The following is a 22,641-nucleotide window of genomic DNA, read 5'->3' on the forward strand; positions in this document are numbered from 1 at the left end:
ACATTAAAAAAATTTTTTAAAAAATTCATACAGCTCATAAAACCTCTTATGGTTTGCTTCTCTGTTTTTATCCTATTTTTCCTTCCCTTCCCCTATGTTCATCTGTTTTGTTTCTTAAATTCCACATGAGTGGAATCATATGTATTTGTCTTTCTCTGACTGACTTATTTCGCTTCGTATAATACATTCTAGTTCCATCCACATTGTCGTAAATAGCAAGATTTCATTCTTTTTGATCACTGAGTAATATTCCGTGTGTGTGTGTGTGTGTGTGTGTGTGTGTGTGTGTGTGTGTACATATGTATGTATATACACACCACATCTTTATCCATTGTCAGTTTTTAGACATTTGGGCTCTTTCCATAATTTGGCTATTGGTAGTGCTGATATAAACATTGGGTGCACGTGCCCCTTCAAATCAGCATTTTGTATCCTTTGGGTAAATACCTAATAGCGCAATTGCTGCGTTGTAGGGTAGCTCTGTTTTTAGTGTTTTGAGGAAATTCCATACTCTTTTCCAGAGTGGCTGCTCCAGTTTGCATTCCCACCAATAGTGCAAGAGCGTTCCCCTTTTAGAGATCTTGATTTCTAAATTTTACCTGATTTCTATGAAGAGAAATCTAGAAAACACCTAGTAGTTTGAATAAGGAAGTATATATGTAAACATGGAAAATGTTTATGGAAGTTATTTTTTTAAAGATTTTATTTTTAAGTAATTTCTACACCCAATATGGGGCTCGAACTCGCAACCCTGAGATCAAGGGTTGCATGCTCCACTGACTGAGCGAGCCAGGAGCCCCTTCTATACCATATGTTAAGAAAGAGTAATCATTCAGCAAAGTTCAAATCCTTAAACATTGTTAAGAGTTTTCATAATCACATGAAAACTGTGTGGTCTTCCATGCTCTTACAGTGTTCCCTCACTCACTCTCGCTCTCCCTCTTTCTCTTCCTCTCCCACTTAAAATAGCGATGTCAGTTTACCTCAGAAACCAAGGTTCTTTTTGTTTTGATTTTTTAGTAAATTATTTTAAAGTATTCTTTTTAAAGTATACTAGCTTAATTTAATAATTATCTTTTTTTTTTTAATTTTTTTTTTTAACCTTTTATTTATTTTTGAGACAGGGAGAGACAGAGCATGAACAGGGGAGGGTCAGAGAGAGGGAGACACAGAATCCGAAACAGGCTCCAGGCTCTGAGCTGTCAGTACAGAGCCCAATGCAGGGTTTGAACTCACAGACCGCGAGATCATGACCTGAGCCGAAGTTGGCCGCTCAACTGACTGAGCCACCCAGGCGCCCCATAATTATCTTGTACAGTGCCTGACACAGTATTATTCTAACAAGTACTCTACCTGGATTGTTTTATATAATCCTTATAAAAACTCAGTGATGTAGATACTTTTTTATGTGTTAAGTGGAAATAACTGAGATTTAAGAGTAACTTGCCTAATGGTGGAATGCTAGTAAGTGGTAGATCCCAAGTCAGGAAAGCACATACTTGGCAACCACTCTACCATACTGTAATTTTGAGAGAAGCATTCTTATAAAATATCTATATATTGCATATAGGGTTGTTAACATAATTAAAATGTTTTCTGTCAATCTTTCCAATTATGATTGCTTTTTGCAGAACAGATACCTTGAACCAAAGTTTTTTACCTGTCCATGAATGCCTTTGTGCCCTTTTTCTCTGGGGATAATCCATAGCTCATTAGTGTTACGCGACATTTAAATAGGTTAAACTGCTTTTAACAGTGTCAAGGCTCTACCGTGGGATTGAAATCAGATGGAAATTCCATAGCATCACTTGGGACTTGCAAGGTAACTTATGCTAGGCTGTAATTAAAAGCTCATCTGGGAAGTGTCCTAGGATAATGTCATTGCTTTCAGCATTCTTTAAGATTTTTCAAGCTATTCCTACCCTGTGGTGCATGCCTTTGAGTACCTTTGCGTAGCCTTCATGATTGCACAGAATCACTGAGCCAGTTCTAAATAAAATCAAGTGGTATTTTAGATAAAAGTAGTTTTTCTATAAGGGAGCAGCACTGATTTTCTTAACTGTATTGATATAGTGATCTATTTCTGAAGGAGTCCCAAAAGTATTTTAAGCAGTTTCAAGATGTAATGGTTTCTGGGTTTTGATGAGAGAGAGTAGGAGATTTTTAATCAAGTCAGTGTCCTGTTGGTATTGAGTATAGGGAGCAGCAATGAGAGGTCCAAACTGTCCTATTGTTATGTGTATTTACCAAAGACTATTTCCTTCCAACTTTCTCTGACATGCCATTTTCTGAATGGATTATAATCAGAAGGAGGCAGAAGAAGTTAGGGCTGTAACTTTATCATTGCTCTTCTGCTTACTGCTTAGAAGAATGACTTTACATATTGATTTCACCTTTTCCTTTTGTTTTTGTTTTGTTTTGTTTTTTTTAGAGTGTGTGTGGTAACAGGGGAGGAGCAGAGGGAGACAGAGAATCTCAAGCAGGCTCCGTGCTCAGCACAGAGCCCAATGCAGGGCTTGATCCCACAACCCTGGGATCATGACCTGAGCCAAAATCAAGAGGCTCAACCAACTGAGCCACCGAGGCACCCTCACCTTTTTAAGTTTATACATTGTCCCTTTACATTAGTGTTTCTCAAAAGGCTGGTCAGCAGCACTTCAGATTCATGGAGGAAAGTTGTTTAAAATGTAGATTCCAGAGAGAGACTAAATTCACGCCCACTCCTGTATAGGGTGGACGTGGGATAGGACCCAGGAATCTGCTTTTCAAATAGGTACCCCAGAGACCTGTTAAGTTTTCAGAGTGGTAGTTCTTTCATAGTTCAGGCATTAGAATCAGAATTTGGTTTGAATTCTAGGTCTTTGGTTTATTGGTAAGTTTTTGTTTTGTTTGAACTCTTGCAGCTTTAATTTCTTTATCTTCAAGTAAATATCTACTTGACCTATGCTTTTTTCCCTAATAACGTTGAAAAGTACCCAGTAATAATAGAATCAAACTTTCTACATTTCATTTATTAAAGCCAGGTTGGTAGATACTCTTAAATAATAGAGTTTTATCTTTAACATAGGTATTTAAAATAATTATGTTGTTTATATTATTAAAATATAACGGTAGTTATCTACCATTGTTAATGCCTTATACAAATGATATTATTACCATGTAATATGTAAAGCCCTACTATAAGCAATTATAAGTTATTCTTAATTGTCTGAGTATGCTTTGCATTTAAGGTGTGACATTTTATTAAGCTGTTACATTACGGTGTAACATTTTAGTAATGTTATCAATTAGAATAAGAAATGCTTTTTTTTTTAAAAAAAATTTTTTTTTTTCAATGTTTATTTATTTTTGGGACAGGGAGAGACAGAGCATGAACGGGGGAGGGGCAGAGAGAGAGGGAGACACAGAATCGGAAACAGGCTCCAGGCTCTGAGCCATCAGCCCAGAGCCCGACGCGGGGCTCGAACTCCCGGACCGCGAGATCGTGACCTGGCTGAAGTCGGACGCTTAACCGACTGCGCCACCCAGGCGCCCCAAGAAATGCTTTTTGCATGCGGTATGACATTAAAGACGTGCTAAACTAGAACATGCCTCCAGGTGAATGATGTTCTTATTTAAGCACGCTGTCTCCAGGAAGCCACGTTTTGAAGGAAAGTTTCAGTGATACCACTTTGTTAATACAGTTTGAGTCTAAAATTAGCATTAGCCTACAAGCCACATAAGGAAATGTAGTAATAAACCTATTTTTGAAGAATAATACTCAATTTCCCTTAAATTTAACTCCCCTGTCTTTACTCAGTGGTTGTTTTGTGAGTTGAAAACAGACTTGGCTTTGCTAAACAGAGTTTAGAATAATCAAAAGCATGTACTCTGAAGGATAGCTCTAAAAGATATCCAAATATTTGGAGCAGTGCGAATGTTACTGAAGAAACTTAAGCTTAGGGATTTTTAAAAATTTTAATTTAAGTATAGTTAACATACAATGTTATATTAGTTTTAGGTGTACAACATAGTGATTCAACAATAAACGGATTTTTTTAATAATTTTTTTCTCAATATTTATTTTTGAGAGAGAAGGGGGTGGGGCAGAGAGAGAGAGAAGGAGACTGAGGATCCGAAGGATCTGTGCTGACAACCCAGAACCTAATGAAGGGCTTGAACTCACAAACTGTGAGATCCTGACCTGAGCTGAAGTTGGACGCTTAACCGACTGAGCCACCCAGGCACCCCTAAGCTTACAGATTTTTAAGCTTATCTAAGTAGTCTAAACTCTAAAGAATGCAAGTAGCTAACTAGAACGATTTATCTTACATTAGAGTAAAACCTTGACTTCAGGTTCTGAGAACAGGAAGTCATGTAATATAAGAGAAAGAAGGACACTAGTTTCATACTTTGGTACGTTATAGAGTTGGCCCTCAGCACCATGTAGGTAAAGTTGACCTTGATAGATTCCTATCTCTCTGTGTTTCAGTCTTTGAGGATGTCTTGAGCCCTGTTTTAGAAGTTGTTCAGGCATCCAACATTTTGTAGAATATTTCAGTCGCCTACAGTTTTCCCTGTGCAAATGCTGAAAAAAGTCCGCAGCTTGGGCCAATTTGCAGAGGTTGTCTTCATCCATACACTGGACCTCAAGGGATGGGGAGAATGGTGTTTTGGGGACTGCCTATAGCTGTCTTGAGTACTGGCGTAATTAACAGTTGAACTGACTACAGGTTTTTTGTTTTTTGTTTTTAATTTTTTTTTTTTAACGTTTGTTTATTTTTGAGACAGAAAGAGAGCATGAATGCAGGGAGTGTCAGAGAGAGGGAGACACAGAATCCAAAGGAGGCTCCAGGCTCCGAGCTGTCAGCACAGAGCCCGACGCGGGGCTCGAACTCGTGAACCACGAGATCATGACCTGAGCCCAAGTCGGACACTTAACCAACTGAGCCACCCAAGCGCCCCAGGGTTTTTGTTGTTAAGAACATCAAAAACAGTCTTTAAAAAGCCGGTATTAGCTCTTCATAGAATTCCGTGGTCCTGCTTAACTATCTAGCTCAAGGAAGGAGATCAGAAGGATCTTTTCGAAATATAATGGTCATAGTTTATTACAGTTGATTAAGAGCCTTAGTTATATAAAAGTAGACTTTGTTATTTAATGCGTTACATCTTTCCAAACATTTGTAGACCTGGTATATCCCAAACACACTTAAGTTTGAACATGGTACCTGCTCCTCAATGAAAAGTCGTAAGTACTGTGATAGAAATATGCACCCCTAGCTTTTAGAGTACCTAGGGCTCTAAGAGTACAAGGTAGAGGAGATAACTTTTGTATTCCTGAAGGAGAATAGCAGGGTACCAAGGATAAGTAGGAAACATAACAGGGTTACCTGAGGGTAGATTACTGTAGCTGGAGTGTAGGAGGTATATGGTGAGTAGTAAGCAGTAAAACTAAAGGTGAGTAAAGACTTTTCATTTAAACATGGCAGATTAAGATGGCTGTTTGTCTCCACTTCTTAAACCCTCCTAGAAGACAGTAAAAGAATAGATGCAAAAACCCCAAGGATAACAAATGAAATAGGAATAAAGTACACAGAAAAGAAAGCAGCTAACTTTTGGAAGGTACGAAGCTAATAGGTAAATGATACCTAACTTAGCAGGCTGGAGAAAACTGGAACCTAAAGGATGAGAAGCCAACAACAAGCAACTAAATTGGCATTGAAGAACCTTTGGAAGGCTCAGGCCTTGGATTTACGAGCTACTTTGGAGGTAGGCATATGGAACAAAACTGAGAACAAGAGGATTGGTTAATTTATATGAAAGAGCATTTTAACTACTCCCACCCTGCTCAGAGTTTAAACCAAGGAAGAGGGAGACTGTGTTAGGAAAATAAGAAGTAATGAAAGGAGATCCCAGCATGAAGCTGTGGAACAGGTATAGGCTTACAGAGCACAGAGCACACTAGTCCAGGTTAGACTAGGGTGAGGTCTCTAAAAAAGATGTTTTAAGGCCTGAAAGATTGGTTGAGTGCCTGAAATGTCTGAATGTACAGGAGTTTTAACAACAGGGACAGAATGGAGGTAAAGTAATGATAAATACAGAACAGTTAAGCATTCAACAGAAAACAAAGCTGTGGAAGAAAGGACAGGTATTAAAGCATACTTTATTTTCTTGTGATTACTATTTAATCAACATGTTTTAAAAATCATAAAAAACATAGTTTTACAAAGTTTGTATAATATTCTTAAGAGCAACAAAAAGTTTGGGGTGCCTGGGTGGCTCAGTTGATGAAGCATCTGACTCGATTTCAGCTCAGGTCATGATCTCACAGTTGGGAAGTTCAAGCCCCACGTGAGGCTCTGCACTTACAGCTCCAAGCCTGCTTTGGATTCTCCCATCTTTCTTTCTCTCTGCCTCTCCCCTGCTCTCTCATTCTCTCTCTCTGTCTCTCAAAAACAAACAAACATTAAAAAAAAAACAAAAAAAAAAACAAGAAAAAGTTTGTTGAAGGAGAATGGGATTTAGATCATCAGAGTTGGAATCATGTCTCTGCTTCCTGCTCCTGTCCAGAAAACCTCTGTGCCTCATCTGTAAAATGGGGCTTAGAATAGCATACCTCTGTTCCAAGGATTGTAAATATATGTGCACACTTAAAGCAGCACTATGTGTTAGCAATTATAAAGAAGAGGAGAATGGAGACAAATGAACTATACATGGGGACTGGGTAGAATAATAGTTTAAAGTAAAAAATCAAAGTTCAAGCATGTTATTAAAAAATACAGATGTAAATAAAAGAAATAGCTAAGAATTGAAAATGGTTGCATCTGGGGAATATGAGCCAGGAATATGGTGGGCTAGGGCAGGCTGTTTATCCTCACAGTAAGCCATGAGTGTTAACTTTTTGGATTTTGTACATATATGGGAAAACTGAAAAAGCAGGATAAGCCTTTTGTTTGGATTTTAACCTGAACCACAAAGCATTGTATTATTTATTATAGAAATCTTTAAATTTATTCAGAGATTGAGAGAAAAGTATAACAAACCCATGCCCTAGCTTCAACCATTATGAACTCCTAGCCAGTGTTGTTTAATCTAAACCAGCATCCTCAGGCACCACTGGATTATTTTGAAGCAAGTCTCAAACCTTACCTCATCTCAACCAGTAAATGGTCTTATAGATGGCCTTAGTAGCTATGGTGGGTGCACTGCTCCCTTCAGAAAAAAAACAAAAACAAAAAAATCACTAGCTGCAAGGAATGAATGCAGTTAGCTGATAACTTTTAGCAACAGCACTTAGATAGCTGCCGCAGTGTTTGAGCCAAGATCACGCTCTCCAGGCATCCTCCAATGAGTTAGTGTGTGTGACCTGGCAGTTTCTGCTCACTATGGGACCATGTGGTCAGTTTCTGTACAGGGCTCACTGTTGGACTAGTCAGCTTTGTCAGAGTTGTACCACATTCTGATGCTTTTCTTGCCCAACTCTCCTTTCTTCTTTCAAAGTGATGGATCAACATGGTCTAAGGGCTTTTGCTATCTAGTCCAACTCTTTCTCCATAGCTTTTAAAGGTTCACCTTCATCTTAACATCTCGGGGCATTCAGCTGGCAAAATAGCTGACAGGATTCTTTTTAAAGTGTATAAGAGAAGAACTAACATATCAGATCTCAGGCTGATATTCTTTAGAAGGTCTGTTTGTACGGTGGACCTTTGGCTGGTGTTTGAGAAATTCACTTTTAGGAGGATTCTTACCATTCTCTGACTTAAAAAAAACAAACCCACTGTGTCTAAACTGCAGACAGTATGGTTTATACTGAACACCTGCTTCTGGGAGTCTGGAATTTTGGTACGTGCTAGGAGTTGTGTGCTTATGTGACCAGCCCCTAATAAAAATCTTGAGTATTCTTTACTACACATCCCTGGTACATAATACTTCACACGTGTTGTCATAATTTGTTGCTGGAGGAATTAAGCATATTTTGTGTGATTCCACTGGGAGAGGATTCTGAGCTTGTACCTGATTTCTTCTGATTTCACCGCGTGTGCCTTTTTTCCTTTGCTGATTTTGCTTTGTATCCTTTCACTGCAGTAAATCATAGCCATGGAAACAACCTTGTGAAAAAGAGTCCTGTGAGTTTCCGTAGTAAATCACTGAATCTTGGGGACCCTAGCAAGCCAACAAATCCCACATGAAATTTGTAATGATTCATGAATATCAAATGACCAGTCAATAGGCTGGTCTTTTCAAAAAATATATTTAGGTTGTCCAAATAGGGATCAAAAGCAAAATAAATCTACCCATTGCATTTAATTGACAGGTTAAGTTTCAACCTACAGATTTCACCCATTTTTCTCCCTTGCTAATTTATTTGCACAAGGCAAGTGACAGTTTATTCAGTTTTCAAAGTCTGGGCTTTCCTGATTACAACCCTGTAGTGGTATTTAACTTTTTTTTTCTGTTAATGTTAGTTTCCTGAAAGCTTATTAAAATTCCTTATTTGATAAGACTAGTTGAGAGATGATGTTTACTTACCTTTTGTAAGATACAGGGAGGCACATAATACCTGCTTCTTTCTCTTTTTTTATCTTAAGATTTCGGTGTTGTCATCCTGATCCATTTATTGTGAAATTTGCTATTAGCTTTTTTTTTTTAATTTTTTAAATGTTTTCATTTATTTTTGGAGGAGAGCGAGACAGCATGAACGGGGGAAGCGGAGAGAGAGAGGGAGACGCAGAATTTGAAGCAGGCTCCAGGCTCTGAGCTGTCAGCACAGAGCCCCATGTGGGGCTCGAACTCACAAACTGTGAGATCATGACCTGAGCCGAAGTCAGATGCTTAACCGACTGAGCCACCCAGGCACCCTACTATTAGCTTTTAATGGTTCTACAGCTATTTATCTTTACCTGTATCCACTATTTTGTTGTCTTGCAAAAAGGATGATACCTCATTCTATCTTTCCCTCATTTACTAGCTATAATTCTTTCATAAAGAACTTTAACAAGCAATTGGTTCATATATAAAAGGATAAACTATTATTCCTGAACTTTTTGAGTGTTAAGAGTAAGTTCTTTATCACCCTCCAAAGGTTGGTCAACAAGATTAAAAATCTTAAGTGTCATTATGAATAGATTTTAACACCTGATTTAAAGCTCTTGGTGCCCAAATTGTCCCCTCTCTGGCCTGGGGAGGCTCCTTTGGGTTGATTTTCACACAACAGTTCTTGAGGGCTTTTTGCAAATAGGTACAGCAGGAGTCTCCAGCTCTTCTATTTCCTTCACAGGCCTGGATTCAGCCATTTCTTCGTGGAGTTCTAGTTCTTTTTAGAGATGGTATTTAGAGTGCATAGTCTGGGCTGCTCCATACTTGTTTAATCATATTTTTAGGTTTTCTGACTGGACACAGCTGGGAAATACTAAATATTCCATAGTTTTATATTGATATTATTTCTAGTTAAATTTAAAGGGTTATACTTTAATCTCTTTAATCTTCCATTTATTATTTTTTCTCTTGAAAAGCATGGTTCCTAATAACACCATTGATTTGCTTTATCCTATTCATTGTAGTTTCAGAATAGGCAGTAGTAATATTGCAAACAATATGATTATTGGAAAGTTGGTGCTTTTGTTTTTTACTTTATGTCCTTGGGAAACAACCCTGTATGGGATGTGTACTGTTAATTTAGTGTTTTTAAAGTGATTCCTGTCTATGTATTTAAGCCACCATGCTTTTGATTTTAAGGAATTTCTTACATTTTTTTTATACTTTGCTTTTATAAAACATTACATGATCTATAGGTAAATCTCCAAAACAAGATATATGAATAGAAGTGTCCATCCCGGTTTCTTCTATTTCTTACCTCTTTTTATAGTAACTATGTTTATTAGTTTTGGTTTATCCTTCTGTTTCAAAATAAACATATATACATATATATACACATACATACACTCACATCTATTTTTATATGTATACAAGTGTATTTTTATGTTTGTATTTCCACACACTTATTAGGTATAAAGTAGCACACTATAAACTTGTTTGCATCTTGCTTTTTTTTTTAAGTTACTATAGAGCTCTCCATATATATTATTTCACTGTAGACAATTCTGTTCCTTTTTATAGGAACATAATATTCCGTTATGTAATTGTATCATGTTATTTCAAGTGGTTTTCTACTATGGACATTTGATTGTTTCTAGTCTTGCTATTATAGATAGTACATATATAAATAGGCTTGTGTATGTGTCCTTTTTTCTTTTTAATGTTTATTTCTGAAAGAGTGGGAATGGTGGAGGGGCAGAGATAGAGGGGACAGAGGATCCAAAGCAGGCTCTGCACTGACTGCAGAGAGCCTGATGTAGGGCTCAGACTCACAAACCATGAGATCATGACCTGAGCCAAAGTCAGATGCTCAACTGACTGAGCCACCGGGGCGTCCACCAATGTGTCCTTTCACAAGGATTTTTGTTATCTATGTTTGGGATGGATTCCTAGAAGTAGAATTCTGGATCAAAAGGTAAACATAGGCAATTTTGCTGGTTATTGCTAAATTTCTCTTTACAAGGGGACACTACTACTTTGTATTCCCATCAGCAATGTTTGAGAATACTTGTTTTCCCTCAACCTGTGAACAGACCATTATCAAACTTCACAAAATATTTTGAGGTATGATCATAAAGACAGGGAGCTATGTTGGGCTTTGACAATAGTCTTAGAGAAATGCAGGTCTTCACTAAGGAGGTACAATTACATTAAAGTAGTGTCAAAGGTATAGCATAAGGAGGACTTATTAACTGGATGAAGGCATTATAAGAGGAATCAGGGGTAATTCCTGAGTTTCTGGGAATATGAATAGTTTGCTCAGAGAATACCAAACATCAGATTATAGGATGGGAAATTCCATCTTGGTTGCCTTGAATTTGAAGTGCTTCTGAGATATCTGTTAGAAATGTAGTTGGATATGTGAGTCTGAAGAAAATTGGGATTATAGTAGAGTTTATGTGTTCCCATTCTGTTTACGCTAAGATGTCTGCAGATGAAGATGCTCAGGTAAATAGTAATAATATTTGAGTGTTTGGCATGCTCTTGATTTTGGTAAGGGTAGTTTTATGTGCCCCTTTCATGTTTGTGTTTATACACAGCATTGACTTAGCATCTTTTTGTGGCTGGAATTAGAAGAAGTATACTTAATTTTCATGACTTACCTTCTATAGACTAGTAGTATATACATATAGAGTATATGTATGTATAATTCTGTTATGAAATTGTACAAATTTATTCCATGGCAAATATAGCTTATATTCCCTTGCTGTGGTGTATGGGATGATTTATTTTGCCTTGTCTCTGATAAACATGATTTTATATACAAATTTGAAACTTTGGTCAAGTTTTCTACTTTAAAATATTTCCTTAGTATCTACTTTTGACAAACTTAGGCAAATGGAGAATTGTTTTGCCATTGAAATATGCTTTCTTCCTGTATTAAACATACAGAGATACATGATAATGTCATGATGTCCAAGTATAATTTTCACATTACAGCTGAAAAAGGAATCTCATCTAAAAGAATAGTTTTCTATTCTTATATGGTCTTAAGAATATTGAAGCAGGAAACAAGTTCACAAACTTCAAAATTAGAGAAGTCCTTAAAAAAAATCTAGTTTAACTTCATTTTACAGGTTAGGAGAAATGTTGGTTATTTTTGTGACCAAACCATTGTGAAACAACATGAGTGTATAAGCCCCAAGTGTTAGAGACTTCTAAATTTAGATTTGACCATTAACATTTTTTTAAATGTTTGTTTATTTTTGAGAGACAGAGACAGAGCACAAGCAGGGGAGGGCAGAGAGAGAGACACACAGAATCCAAAGCAGGCTCCAGGCTCTGGGCTGTTTGCACGGAGCCCAACACGGGGCTTGAACTCATGAACCATGAGATCATGACCTGAGCCAGAGTCTGACGCTTAACTGACTGAGCCACTCAAATGCCCCAAGATTTGACCATTAAAAAATGGGATTGAAATAGAAGAGCAGAACCATAAACCTGATGTTGTAATTGTCAGTTTCTTTCTTTATGATTATTTCTGTGGGATAATAACAATATCTTAACTAACATTTACTTAGCCTATTATGTACTATTTTAAGCACTTTACAAGTCTTCTCATTTTAGTTCTCAAAACAACCACATGACGTACAGTTAGTTATCATTAAGCTACATTTTACACATGACAGAGTATTAGTAAGGGTACAGAATTTTCCCAGGGAGTCCCAATAGCAGGAAGCTAAAATGGGAATTTAAACTCAGCCAGTGAAGACACCGGGATGATAAAGGACTCAAAACCTTTTTCTGTAAGTTGAAGATATTTTTACTTAAAAGAGAAGATTGAGGGTGGTGGGGACATTGAGACCATCAAATATTAAGTCTTCTGTGGATAGAGTATATGGATTCCTTCATGGAATTTGGGCATAGAATGAGTTCCAAAGCTTATGTTTGATCCAGTATCAAGTATGTTCTCCTTTTTATGTCAGAGCTATGTGAAGATAGAATGGCTTTTCTTAGGGTTAAAATTTACCCCCTTGGGGCACCTGGGTGGCTTGGTCAGTGAAGCAGTGGTCTCTTGGTTTCAGCTCAGGCCGTGACCTCACTATTCACAGGTTAGAGCCCTGCATCAGGCTTCACACTGAAGGTGCCGGGCCTGCTTGGGATTCTCTTTCTGTGCCTCCCCTGCTTGCACTCTCTCAAATAAATTTGAAAAAACAACAACAACAAAAAACTGCCCTCTCATCACAGTCCAAGCAGAGGTTACATGATTTTTTGGAAGGCTTGTGGTAGAAGGGAATTAAGGCAATAAGAAGGTAAATAGACGAGATCCACTTTGAGGCCCTTTGCTAATCCTGAGATTTTTGGATGATTAACTAAAGATCCCACCTAGAATTAATACCCATTTACTCTAAATGAGTTAAATATACTGAGAGTCATAGCCTTTCATAGTACTTGGTTTCTTCAGAAGAACCAAGGCTTTCTGCTAGAGATGCTTCCAATTTCAGACCCACTTACATTTTGAGCAGGCCACTCAGTTGGTTAAGGGTTAATGGTCTTTACTCTTAGTTTCTACCTTCTTAATATTGTCACAGTAGGCTCTGCTACTTATTCTTGTATTCTTAGAGCACAGTAGGTTATCAGACTCGAACATGCTTTTCAGTTACTAAGAGGATTTGTGAAATCAATTGCTAGGCCTTATTCCCAGATTATCTGACTCATTAGATCCAAAGTAGAGCCCAAGAATTTGCATTTGTAGCATATTCCCAGACGATGTTGATTCTGTTGATCATACTTTGAGAAACACCATTATATTACAGTGGTTTGGCCTACCCAAAAGACTGAGCTTTACAGGAGTAGGAACCAGACATTACTCATTTCTTTGCCCCCTACTCCCCAGCAATACATAGGGGCAACCGGTCTTAATTTTATAGAAACCACTACAGACTGTTACATTGCTGTCTTTGGCCTTGTTGATACCAGAAGTTAGGACTGAAAATTTAGAAAACTTCTAAAGCTTTAGGTTCAGATCAGTTTTGTTTTTTATGTTAAGCTTACCATTAGAAGCACAAAATCAAGATTCTGCTAGAATTATTTTGCACAGTTCCACTCTCTGATGTATACAAGTTTCTTTTTATTTTTTTTTTTCCCATTAATAGACCACATGGCTACATGTAAGAACTAGAATTTTACCTCTCTTTTCCTGGAAAAATGGAGGCTATTGAAATGTGCTAAGTTGTGTAAAGCAAACAGCAGATCTCAAACTGATTTCAAGTTCAGGAAGAGGTCCACATCTAGTCCCATTAAAGTAATTTTTTTTTTAACATTTATTTATTTTTGAGAGAGACAGACAGAGACAGAATCTGAAACAGGCTCCAGGCTCTGAGTTCTCAGCACAGAGCCTAAGGCAGGGCTCAAACTCACAAACCGTGAGATCATGACCTGAGCCAAAGTCAGACACTTAACTGACTGAGCCACCCAGGCACCCACTGTTAAAGTAATTCTTAAGTTTAGGTTAATTTTTTTTTTTTCAACGTTTTTATTTATTTATGGGACAGACAGAGACAGAGCATGAACGGGGGAGGGGCAGAGAGAGAGGGAGACACAGAATCGGAAACAGGCTCCAGGCTCCGAGCCATCAGCCCAGAGCCTGACGCGGGGCTCGAACTCACGGACCGTGAGATCATGACCTGGCTGAAGTCGGACGCTTAACCGACTGCGCCACCCAGGCGCCCCTTAAGTTTAGGTTAAAAAAATGGAATAAGAAGAACTTGTGTTTTTTACCTACCCCTACCCACACCCCTCAAGCTAGCAAAGAATGTCTTACTAAAATTTTAGCAAGAACTTTATTCTGGCAATTAAAATCATGAAAAGATGTCATTTAAGTTAAATTAAGAATGATTTGATTCTTTATATGTTGCATATAGTTTTCGTCTTTGGTAGTAATCATAAGCAGCATTCTTTTTTTTTGTTTAATGTTTTTAATGTTTTTTTATTTATTTTTGAGAGCGAGAGGGAGACAGAATCTGTAGCAGGCTCCAGGCTCTGAGCTCTCAGCACAGAGCCTGACGTGGAGCTTGAACCCACGAACTGTGAGATCATGACCTGAGCCCAAGTCTGACGCTTAACTGACGAACCACCCAGGCCCCCCCATAAGCAACATTCTTATGTGATTCTTCTCTTTTTCTCTCCTCAGATATCCAGAAAGTGGTACTGTAGAAATAAATGTCAAGGATCTTCGACCACGAGCTAGAACGAATTTGAAATGGAATGAACTAAATATTGGTGATGTGGTAATGGTTAATTACTCTGTAGAAAATCCTAGTAACAGAGGATTTTGGTTTGATGCAGAAATTACTGCACTGAAGACCATCTCAAGAACCAAAAAAGAACTTCGTGTGAATATTATCTTAGGGTAAGATGCTCTACACTGATACCCTATAATTACTGAAGTAATCAAGGAATGTAATTCTTAGGTATTACTCACATGTTCCACAGTAAAAAAGATGTAATCTATGAAAGATAAAAATTTACATACTAAAAGAGAACTATTTTATACAAATTCTTGAGATTTTTTTCTTTCCTTTTTTTTTTTTTTTTTTATAAGAATGGCCCTTAAATGTCTATCACTGCTTTAAGACTGGAGATACTATTTGAAAGCATCTTGGAAATAACTGAGTATTAGAGAAATCCTTGCTTACCTCACAGAGGATGTATGTTGATGTAGTAGCAGTGACTATCAGCCTAATCAGCTATCTGCAGTACTTGTAAGACTAGCTGAAATTTTCCTTCATAGTAATTTTCTTAAGTTTACAGAATTTAACAAGCTTAACGAAGAGAATTCAAAATGTAAAACGTCACCCAAAATGCCAAATTACTTAACCGTATTTCCATCATTAATTCACTAATTTACTTTTTGAAAAGTCTCTTAAACTGTTTCTAGTTCTTATAATGTTTAAGTAAACAATCTTGGATTATGTATTTTGTGCTCTGCTTTTTTTGTAGAATGAATTCTTAGAAGAACATTTCTGTTGAGCAGTGGGGATTCTAGAATGACCCTGGCAGTTGTGCGTGTGTGTGTGTGTGTGTGTGTGTGTGTATATAAATATGTATGTATTTATATATGAAGCAGCCACACTAATGCTTATCAAATTCTGATTAACAGAATTATTATGTATAATATATATTGGATAGATAATAATTTATATGTTAAATATAATGGCTGTGTTCTATCTTGTAACAAATCTGAGGTCAAGCATCTGCTTATGATTAGTAATACAAAGTAGGAGTCTATAAACTATAGCCTACTGGCTACCTGATTTTAGGAAAATAGTTCTTGGAATGCCTATCCATTTGCACATGATCTATGGCTGTTTTTGTATTGAAAAACATTGTTCAATGATTGCAATGCATACCATTACAGTAATATGTACTGAAAATATAAGACTCCCTGGCTTGCAAAATCTAAAGTACTTACTTTCTGACTCTTGATGAAAAAGTTTGCTGACTCTTACAATAAAGAAAAATAATGTGAGGTGCTGATAATAACTTACACTTTAGAAAATGGTTTCTGAACTTTCTACAAACAGAATCACACTTCCAGGTAAAGATGTAACTCCCAGACTTCCAAGCAGCTTGAAATTCTGATAAGGATGTAAATCATGAAGAAAAAGAAAAGGCATCTATATAAATTGGTTATATAGGGAGCCTTATAATGTACTTGAGTACAGGAAGTACAAAAACAGCATGTATACGTAATAGGAAGAGGTAACAGTACTCATAGTATAGAGTAAAAAAAAAAAAAAAAAACAAAAAAACCAGCTCACTATTTAAAAAGTTTTCCCTTAGTGATTCTGAAGTACAGTTAGAGTGGAGCACCCTGGCTTTAGGTACTAGAACTACAATAGAGTGGAAATTATAGATAGGCAAACAATTAGAACAATTATGTGATGCCTCTCCCAGTAGTGCAACATGCTGTCCTGTAACACGTTATGTTCTGTCATTTAAGGTTTTTTTAAAAAATTTTTTATTTAAAATTTATTTTATTACATTTACTTATTTTTGAGAGACAGTGAGAGCATGAGCAGGGGAGGGGCAGAGAGAGTGGGAGACACAGAATCTGAAGCAGGCTCCAAGCTCTGAGGAAGCATTCAGCACAGAATCCGACACAGGGCTCAAACCCATGAACCATGAGATCATGACCTGAGCCAAAGTCAGACACTTAACTGACTGAGCCACCCAGGCGCCCCTGTCATTTAAGTATTTACTAGATGTGTTAGGAACATGAGAGCCAAAAAGGAGCCAGTGTGGTATGTGGCTTGTGGATAGAATTTTTTTTTCCCCATGTTTAAAAGTCTTTTCTCATTACTAGAAAGAGTGGATAAAAAATCAGAATGACGGTATAAATGTATTCTGACGTTGATAGTTTGGAGCTGTTCCAAACTTTGCTGTTGTGACATTATCCCCGTGTTCTGGTGCTTATGTGCATTAATTTCTGTGGGACGCATCTTGTCTAGAAGTAGAATTGCTGGATTGTAAAACCTGTACATCTTTAATAGGTAGGACCAAATATTTAAGGGGCTGTATCACATTACACTTCTACAGCAATATTAGAGGTCTCACTGCTCTGCATTCTCATCCACACTTAATTTTGTTAGACTTGAATTTTTGCTAATCAGGTGGGTGTAGAATAAAATAGTATATCATTATGGTTTTGATTTGTATTTCCTTGACTACTAAGGAGATTGATAACCTTATGTTTATTGTCAATTTAGATATCTTTTGTGAGGACTCTGTTCCAAACATTAATGTTTTGTTGTTACTAGGCAGTCTGTTATTAGGTAGTCTGTATTACTGATTTTTTTATATTACTAATTTTTTAGGAGTTCTAATTGGGGGGCTTGGCCATTTCAGTTATGTGTAGAGAAAATATCTTTTATAGCTTTTTTCATGTTATGAATAATATTCTTAACCTTAAAACTATCTGAGGTGATGGAAGTTAACTTTTTGTGGTAATCATTTGTCAGTATATGTATCTATCAAATCATTATGGTGTATAGTTACACAGTATATGTCAATTACATCTCAATAAAACATGGCATTGGCAGGGGAAAAACTTTTTCTGCCCAGAATGCATTATTATTTTAAGCAGCTTTGTGGTTTTATCTTTCTTTAGTAGGCCTTTAATCCATTTGAAGTAGGTTTTTGTGTACAGTGTGAGGGTTTGACTTACCTTGATATATATGGATAATCATTTTTCCTCGCATCATTTATTAAAAAGCCCATTTTGGGGGGCACCTGGGCGGCTCAGTTGGTTGGGTGTCTGACTTCAGCTCAGGACATGATCTTACAGTTCGTGGGTTCGAGCCCTGCATGGGGTTCTGTGCTGACAGCTCAGAGCCTGTAACCTGCTTTAGATTCTGTCTCCCTCTCTCTGCCCCTCCCCCACTTGCATTCTGTCTCTGTCTCTCAAAAAATGAATAAACATTAAAAAAAAAATGAAGGGGTGTCTGGGTGGCTCAGTCAGTTGGGCATCTGACTTCAGCTTAGGTCATAATCTCACCGTTTGTGAGTTTGAGCTCTGCTGACAGCTCAGAGCCTGCTTCAGGTCCTGTGTCTCCCTCTCTCTCTGCCCGTCCTCTGCTTGTTCTCTCTCTCTATCAGTAATGAAAAAAAAATTTTTTGACAATTAAAAAAAAATAAAAAGCCCATTTTTGAGGGAGAGAGGCTAAAATAAAACCCACTTTTCCCTCACTGATTTTCAGTATCCCCTCATATCAAGTGACTATATTTGATGCATCCATCTGATGTCTGTTCTATACCATGGGTCTATGTTGTGTGTCCTGATAGCAGTTCCACACTTTAATGATATGATACAACAGGGCTTCCTACCTTGCTGTTCAGTAGTTCTCTATTTTCTTAGGTCTGTGTGCTTTTATTTGAATTTTCCAAGTCATCTTGGTAATTTAAACATAAAAACCATTGGGAATTTAATACGTATTGTGTTGACTCTAATCCATGAATGTGCCTGTTCTCCATTTATTTAGGTCTTTAATGTGTTTTTCTCATGTTTTTATTAGGTTGAACCACATAAAATGTCTTTGTAGGTTCAAAATAATTGAATGTTGGCAATTATATGGTAGATCCTGATTTAATGCCGTCCAGAGATCTGATCTTATATGGGTGTCTGTTATCCTTATTTAACTTCAGGTACTACTTGTTATTCCTGTAAATGGTATTTTTATTTCATTTTCCTTTATTAGTGGTATACAAGTAACCTTTGATCTTGGATCTAGTAGCCTTACTAGATTTATTAGTTTTAATTTACATGTCGATTTTTTGGGGAATCTTTATTATTATAATCATCATGTGTGAATTATGACATTTTTGTCTTTTGATTTCTTTTATTCACCAACTGCATTTAGTGTGTTGTTGAAAGGAAGTGATGATAGCAGGCATCTTTTTTCTCCTTTATCTCTATAAAAAAAACTTTCAAAATCTCACCAATATCTATAGTGTTTGACATAAGTATTTTGTGGATACTTTGTGTGGGATTTTTGCATTGTGTTAATGACTAAAATTTGCATGTTAGTTTTCCTATTTAACTGTCCTTCACAAATTATTCAGATTTTATAAAATAATGAGAATATTCTTTATCTTATGGTGGAGTTTTGTTTCCTTTTCTTGAATGGTATAACTTCTCACTAAAGCCTTCTTTGTGGGAAGGATTTTTATAATTGGTTAATTACAGATTTTCTACTTCTTGAAATAGAGTTTTTTTTTTTTTTTAAGGAATTTGATTTTATCTAAATTTTATTTAAACTTAGCTTTGATACTCTCTATTGTATTGAAGGTGCAAAGGAAGTAGTAAATATAGGACATGATTTTTAATCTGCCTTGGATATTTGATAAGGGAACTCGGAGTTAAAGTTCATGCTTGTTTCTATTTTTAATCTGTGACTACTAAAAAGTGAATATGCTTAAACTGTCTAGCGATCAAATTCTATTTTTAGCTTATCATTTTCTGTTTATATTTTAGCTTTGAAAAAAATTCAGAACCAAACTTTAGGAGTTTTAAGTCCATTTTTCAAAATACTTTGTTCAGTTTCTATTGTGATGCATATTCATTTAATACCACATGAAGTTATATTAGTTTAGATATTTATAAGTAGAATTTGAGGGGCACCTGGGTGGCTCAGACCGTTAAGTGTCCAACACTTGGTTTTGGCTCAGGTCCTGATCTCAGAGTTTGTAAGATTGAGCCCAGAGATAGGCTTGTGCCCTGACAGCACCGAGCCTGCTTGGGATTCTCTCTCTCTCCCTACCCCTATACCCCTCCCCTGCCCCTCCTCCACTCGTGCGCATGTGCGCTCTCTCTCAAATTTTTTTAACAAAAACTTAGCCTTTAAAGACAAAAAAGTAGAATTTGAATCCTATAGGAAGAAAATCCTTTATCTAAAGCTAAAGTAAGCTATGGATGTACTTTATTTTCAGTGTCCTTTTTCTAGGGCTTTTTACTTACTAAATTTTATCCAACTCGTTTATCATCACATCTCTTTAGTGATATTCTTATTATTGTACCATTCTTACACACTATAATTTTGGTGTCCATATCAAGTTATAAATCAAAGTTTACTGTATTTTAACCATATTGGCCTCTTTGTGGTGCTTAATCATATAAACATGCTTCTGCTTCAGAGCCCTTGCCATTTGCTGTTCCTCTGCCTGGTCTGCTCCACGCATATCCTTATTTGGCTTGCTCTGTGTCTTGTCTTGGTTGTTTGTTCAGACATCACTTCAAAAGAAGCCTTTAATGTTGTATAACATTACATATGTACATGCAGGGCATTGAATTGTTTCCTTACGCTTTCTTTGTGGTATTGATTATCACCTGAGATTTCTCTCTCTTGCCCTACTTGTAGTAGTTTCCTGTTGTTGCTGCAACAAATTCATAAATTTGATGGCTTAAATAGTAAAACTTACCATTTTATAGTTCTGTAAGTCAGAAGTCTTATATGGATTTCACTGGACTAAAAGTGTCAGCAGAGATGTGTCACTTTTTGGAGAATCTAAGGGAGAATCTGTTTCCTTGCCTTTTCCAGATTTTACAGGCCTCCCAATGCCTTGGCCCATGGCCTACTTCTCCCATTTTAACGTTGCATATCTCTGACTCACTTCCCTCTTCTACTTTTAAGTTCCCCTGTAATTACCTTGGGCCTACCTGGTTAATCCTATTTCAAGGTAATTAACTTAATCATGTCTACAAAATTGTCTTTTGCCATGTAGTATAATATTCACATGTTCCCGTACTTAGGGCATAGATATCTTTGGCACCCATTATTCTGCCTGTCATACCACTGAAATGTTAGTGCCTTGACTTTTGTTGGCTACTGTGTGCCAGGCCCTGTTCTAGGCATTAGTTATAATGAATATTAAGTAGAGTATTTCATAGAATTGGAGATTAACGGTTTTCTTTATTTTACCATCTCAAATTAAAATATCTTGCTATTGGACCAAAGTTGGGTTCTTTAAGAGATTGAGTTTGAGTTTGCATCTACAAACCTGCATGAATCCTACCTTGTGGTTCAGTTCCTGGGATACTTTTTCTCCTTATACCCACTGATAACATTGAAATAGTCATGTTTATTTTTTATCTCTACCTGCTAGGTGGTTTATTTACCATTTATCTTAAACTGTGAGAAGAGCCGTTTGGTGTCCTAGCTTTATTTGAGGGTGTTTCTCAGACGTCTCATCTCAAATTTTTTTCTTTTTTATGATGTCATAAAAGTGTGTGCCTTATAGTTGTCTTCCATTTAGAGTCCTAACTCTGGGAGTTCTTCTTAGAGTACCCCATTGCAGGCCAGTTCTTTTTTGGTAGTACATAAAATAATGTATTTTATAATTGGTGGTTTATTAGATTCAGTTTTGGCTTCATCAGTTTTGTTCAGAGGAAATCGGTATGGTAAGCCTTCAACTGAAATGATAGATAAATGAAAAGGTGATTCTAGTTTTGAATCTGTTTTTGTGGTATTTATTGTACCACCTAATGAAGTACATGGAAGGTTTCTGTTTCCAGGTAGGATGGAATAGCTGGCAGTAGATTAGCATTTTTACCTAAAACTAGAAGAGCCAGCTCAAATAACATTATCATCTGTTATGTTAATGACAGCAGAGAGGTAAGGAGAACTACCAGAGCCTATGACTCTGGAATGGGAAGAACCTTAGAAAGCAGTTGGTTTTTGTAGTTGCTTTTTGCCCTGGGAACCCTTGCTAATAATTATGGATGTAGAGCAGATCTAGTTGAAAGCAGCTGGGGGCAGGGTGGAGACTGAGCTTTTGGCAGATGTTGAGGATGTTTCACGCATATGGCCTGTTTTCCTCACATGACTTTTGCTAAATACTGGGGTTTTGCTGGGCAGGAGGCTAAAAATGTAAGTAAAAAGCACAGTGGAGTTTTCAGTAGTCTTCGAAGGCAAACAGATTTTGTGATCACTGGGTGAAATGGTCCCACAGAGTATACAAAAGGCTCTTAGTTGAAAACTGGATGGCTAAGACAAATATGTAGACTACATTTTGTAAACAGGCCTTGCTTCAGCATAGTTGCTGAATAAAATGTTAAATCACCACAGTATCTTCCCAGCACGAGGAAGATTGGTCTGAAGCCTCCTCTAATGTTTTATACTTATATTGTTGAATATTTTTGTTTGGTTTGATAACATCTTTATCTCGGCTTCATTTTTTATAATATGTTTTCATTAGAACTGTATTTCTAAGTTGAGAAATTTTTTGTCCGTGTTTTCAGATGCTGTTCCATTATGTTCTAGCTTACATTGTTTCTGATGAAACTTGGCTCATATTCCTTTTGTTTTTATCTTTAGTTTTCAGCAGCATTATTGCAATATGCGATTGTATTTTCTTTATATTTATCTTGCCATGGAACCAAAAGTATGCTACCAAAAGATAGGGCCACATAATCAAAAACCAGAAGAAAAATCAATAATAAAAATGGACCCATAGGTGATACTGATAATTCAGGTTATCAAACAGGATTTTAGAATAATTATGATTAATATGCTCAAGAAAATAAATGAAGATGGAGAATTTCAACTGAGAATTGGAATCTATAAAAAA

At 36.7% G+C, this 22,641-nt stretch overlaps 1 protein-coding gene across 2 annotated transcripts in view; it reads left to right on the forward strand.

The window, feature by feature from the left end:
* The window catches only part of UHRF2 (ubiquitin like with PHD and ring finger domains 2), an 81,049-nt gene that overhangs the window by 22,603 nt on the left and 35,805 nt on the right, over nt 1–22,641 (forward strand). For both annotated transcript variants that reach the window (XM_086685229.1, XM_086685228.1), the window contains exon 4: nt 14,708–14,926. In XM_086685229.1, coding sequence (XP_086541355.1) covers nt 14,708–14,926 — 219 coding nt within the window. The remainder of the gene's footprint in view (nt 1–14,707; nt 14,927–22,641) is intronic.

Source organism: Puma concolor, chromosome D4 (genome assembly GCF_028749965.1).
Source record: "Puma concolor isolate L17-30 chromosome D4, mPumCon1.1.hap2, whole genome shotgun sequence".
In the NCBI taxonomy this organism is placed as follows: domain Eukaryota; kingdom Metazoa; phylum Chordata; class Mammalia; order Carnivora; family Felidae; genus Puma; species Puma concolor.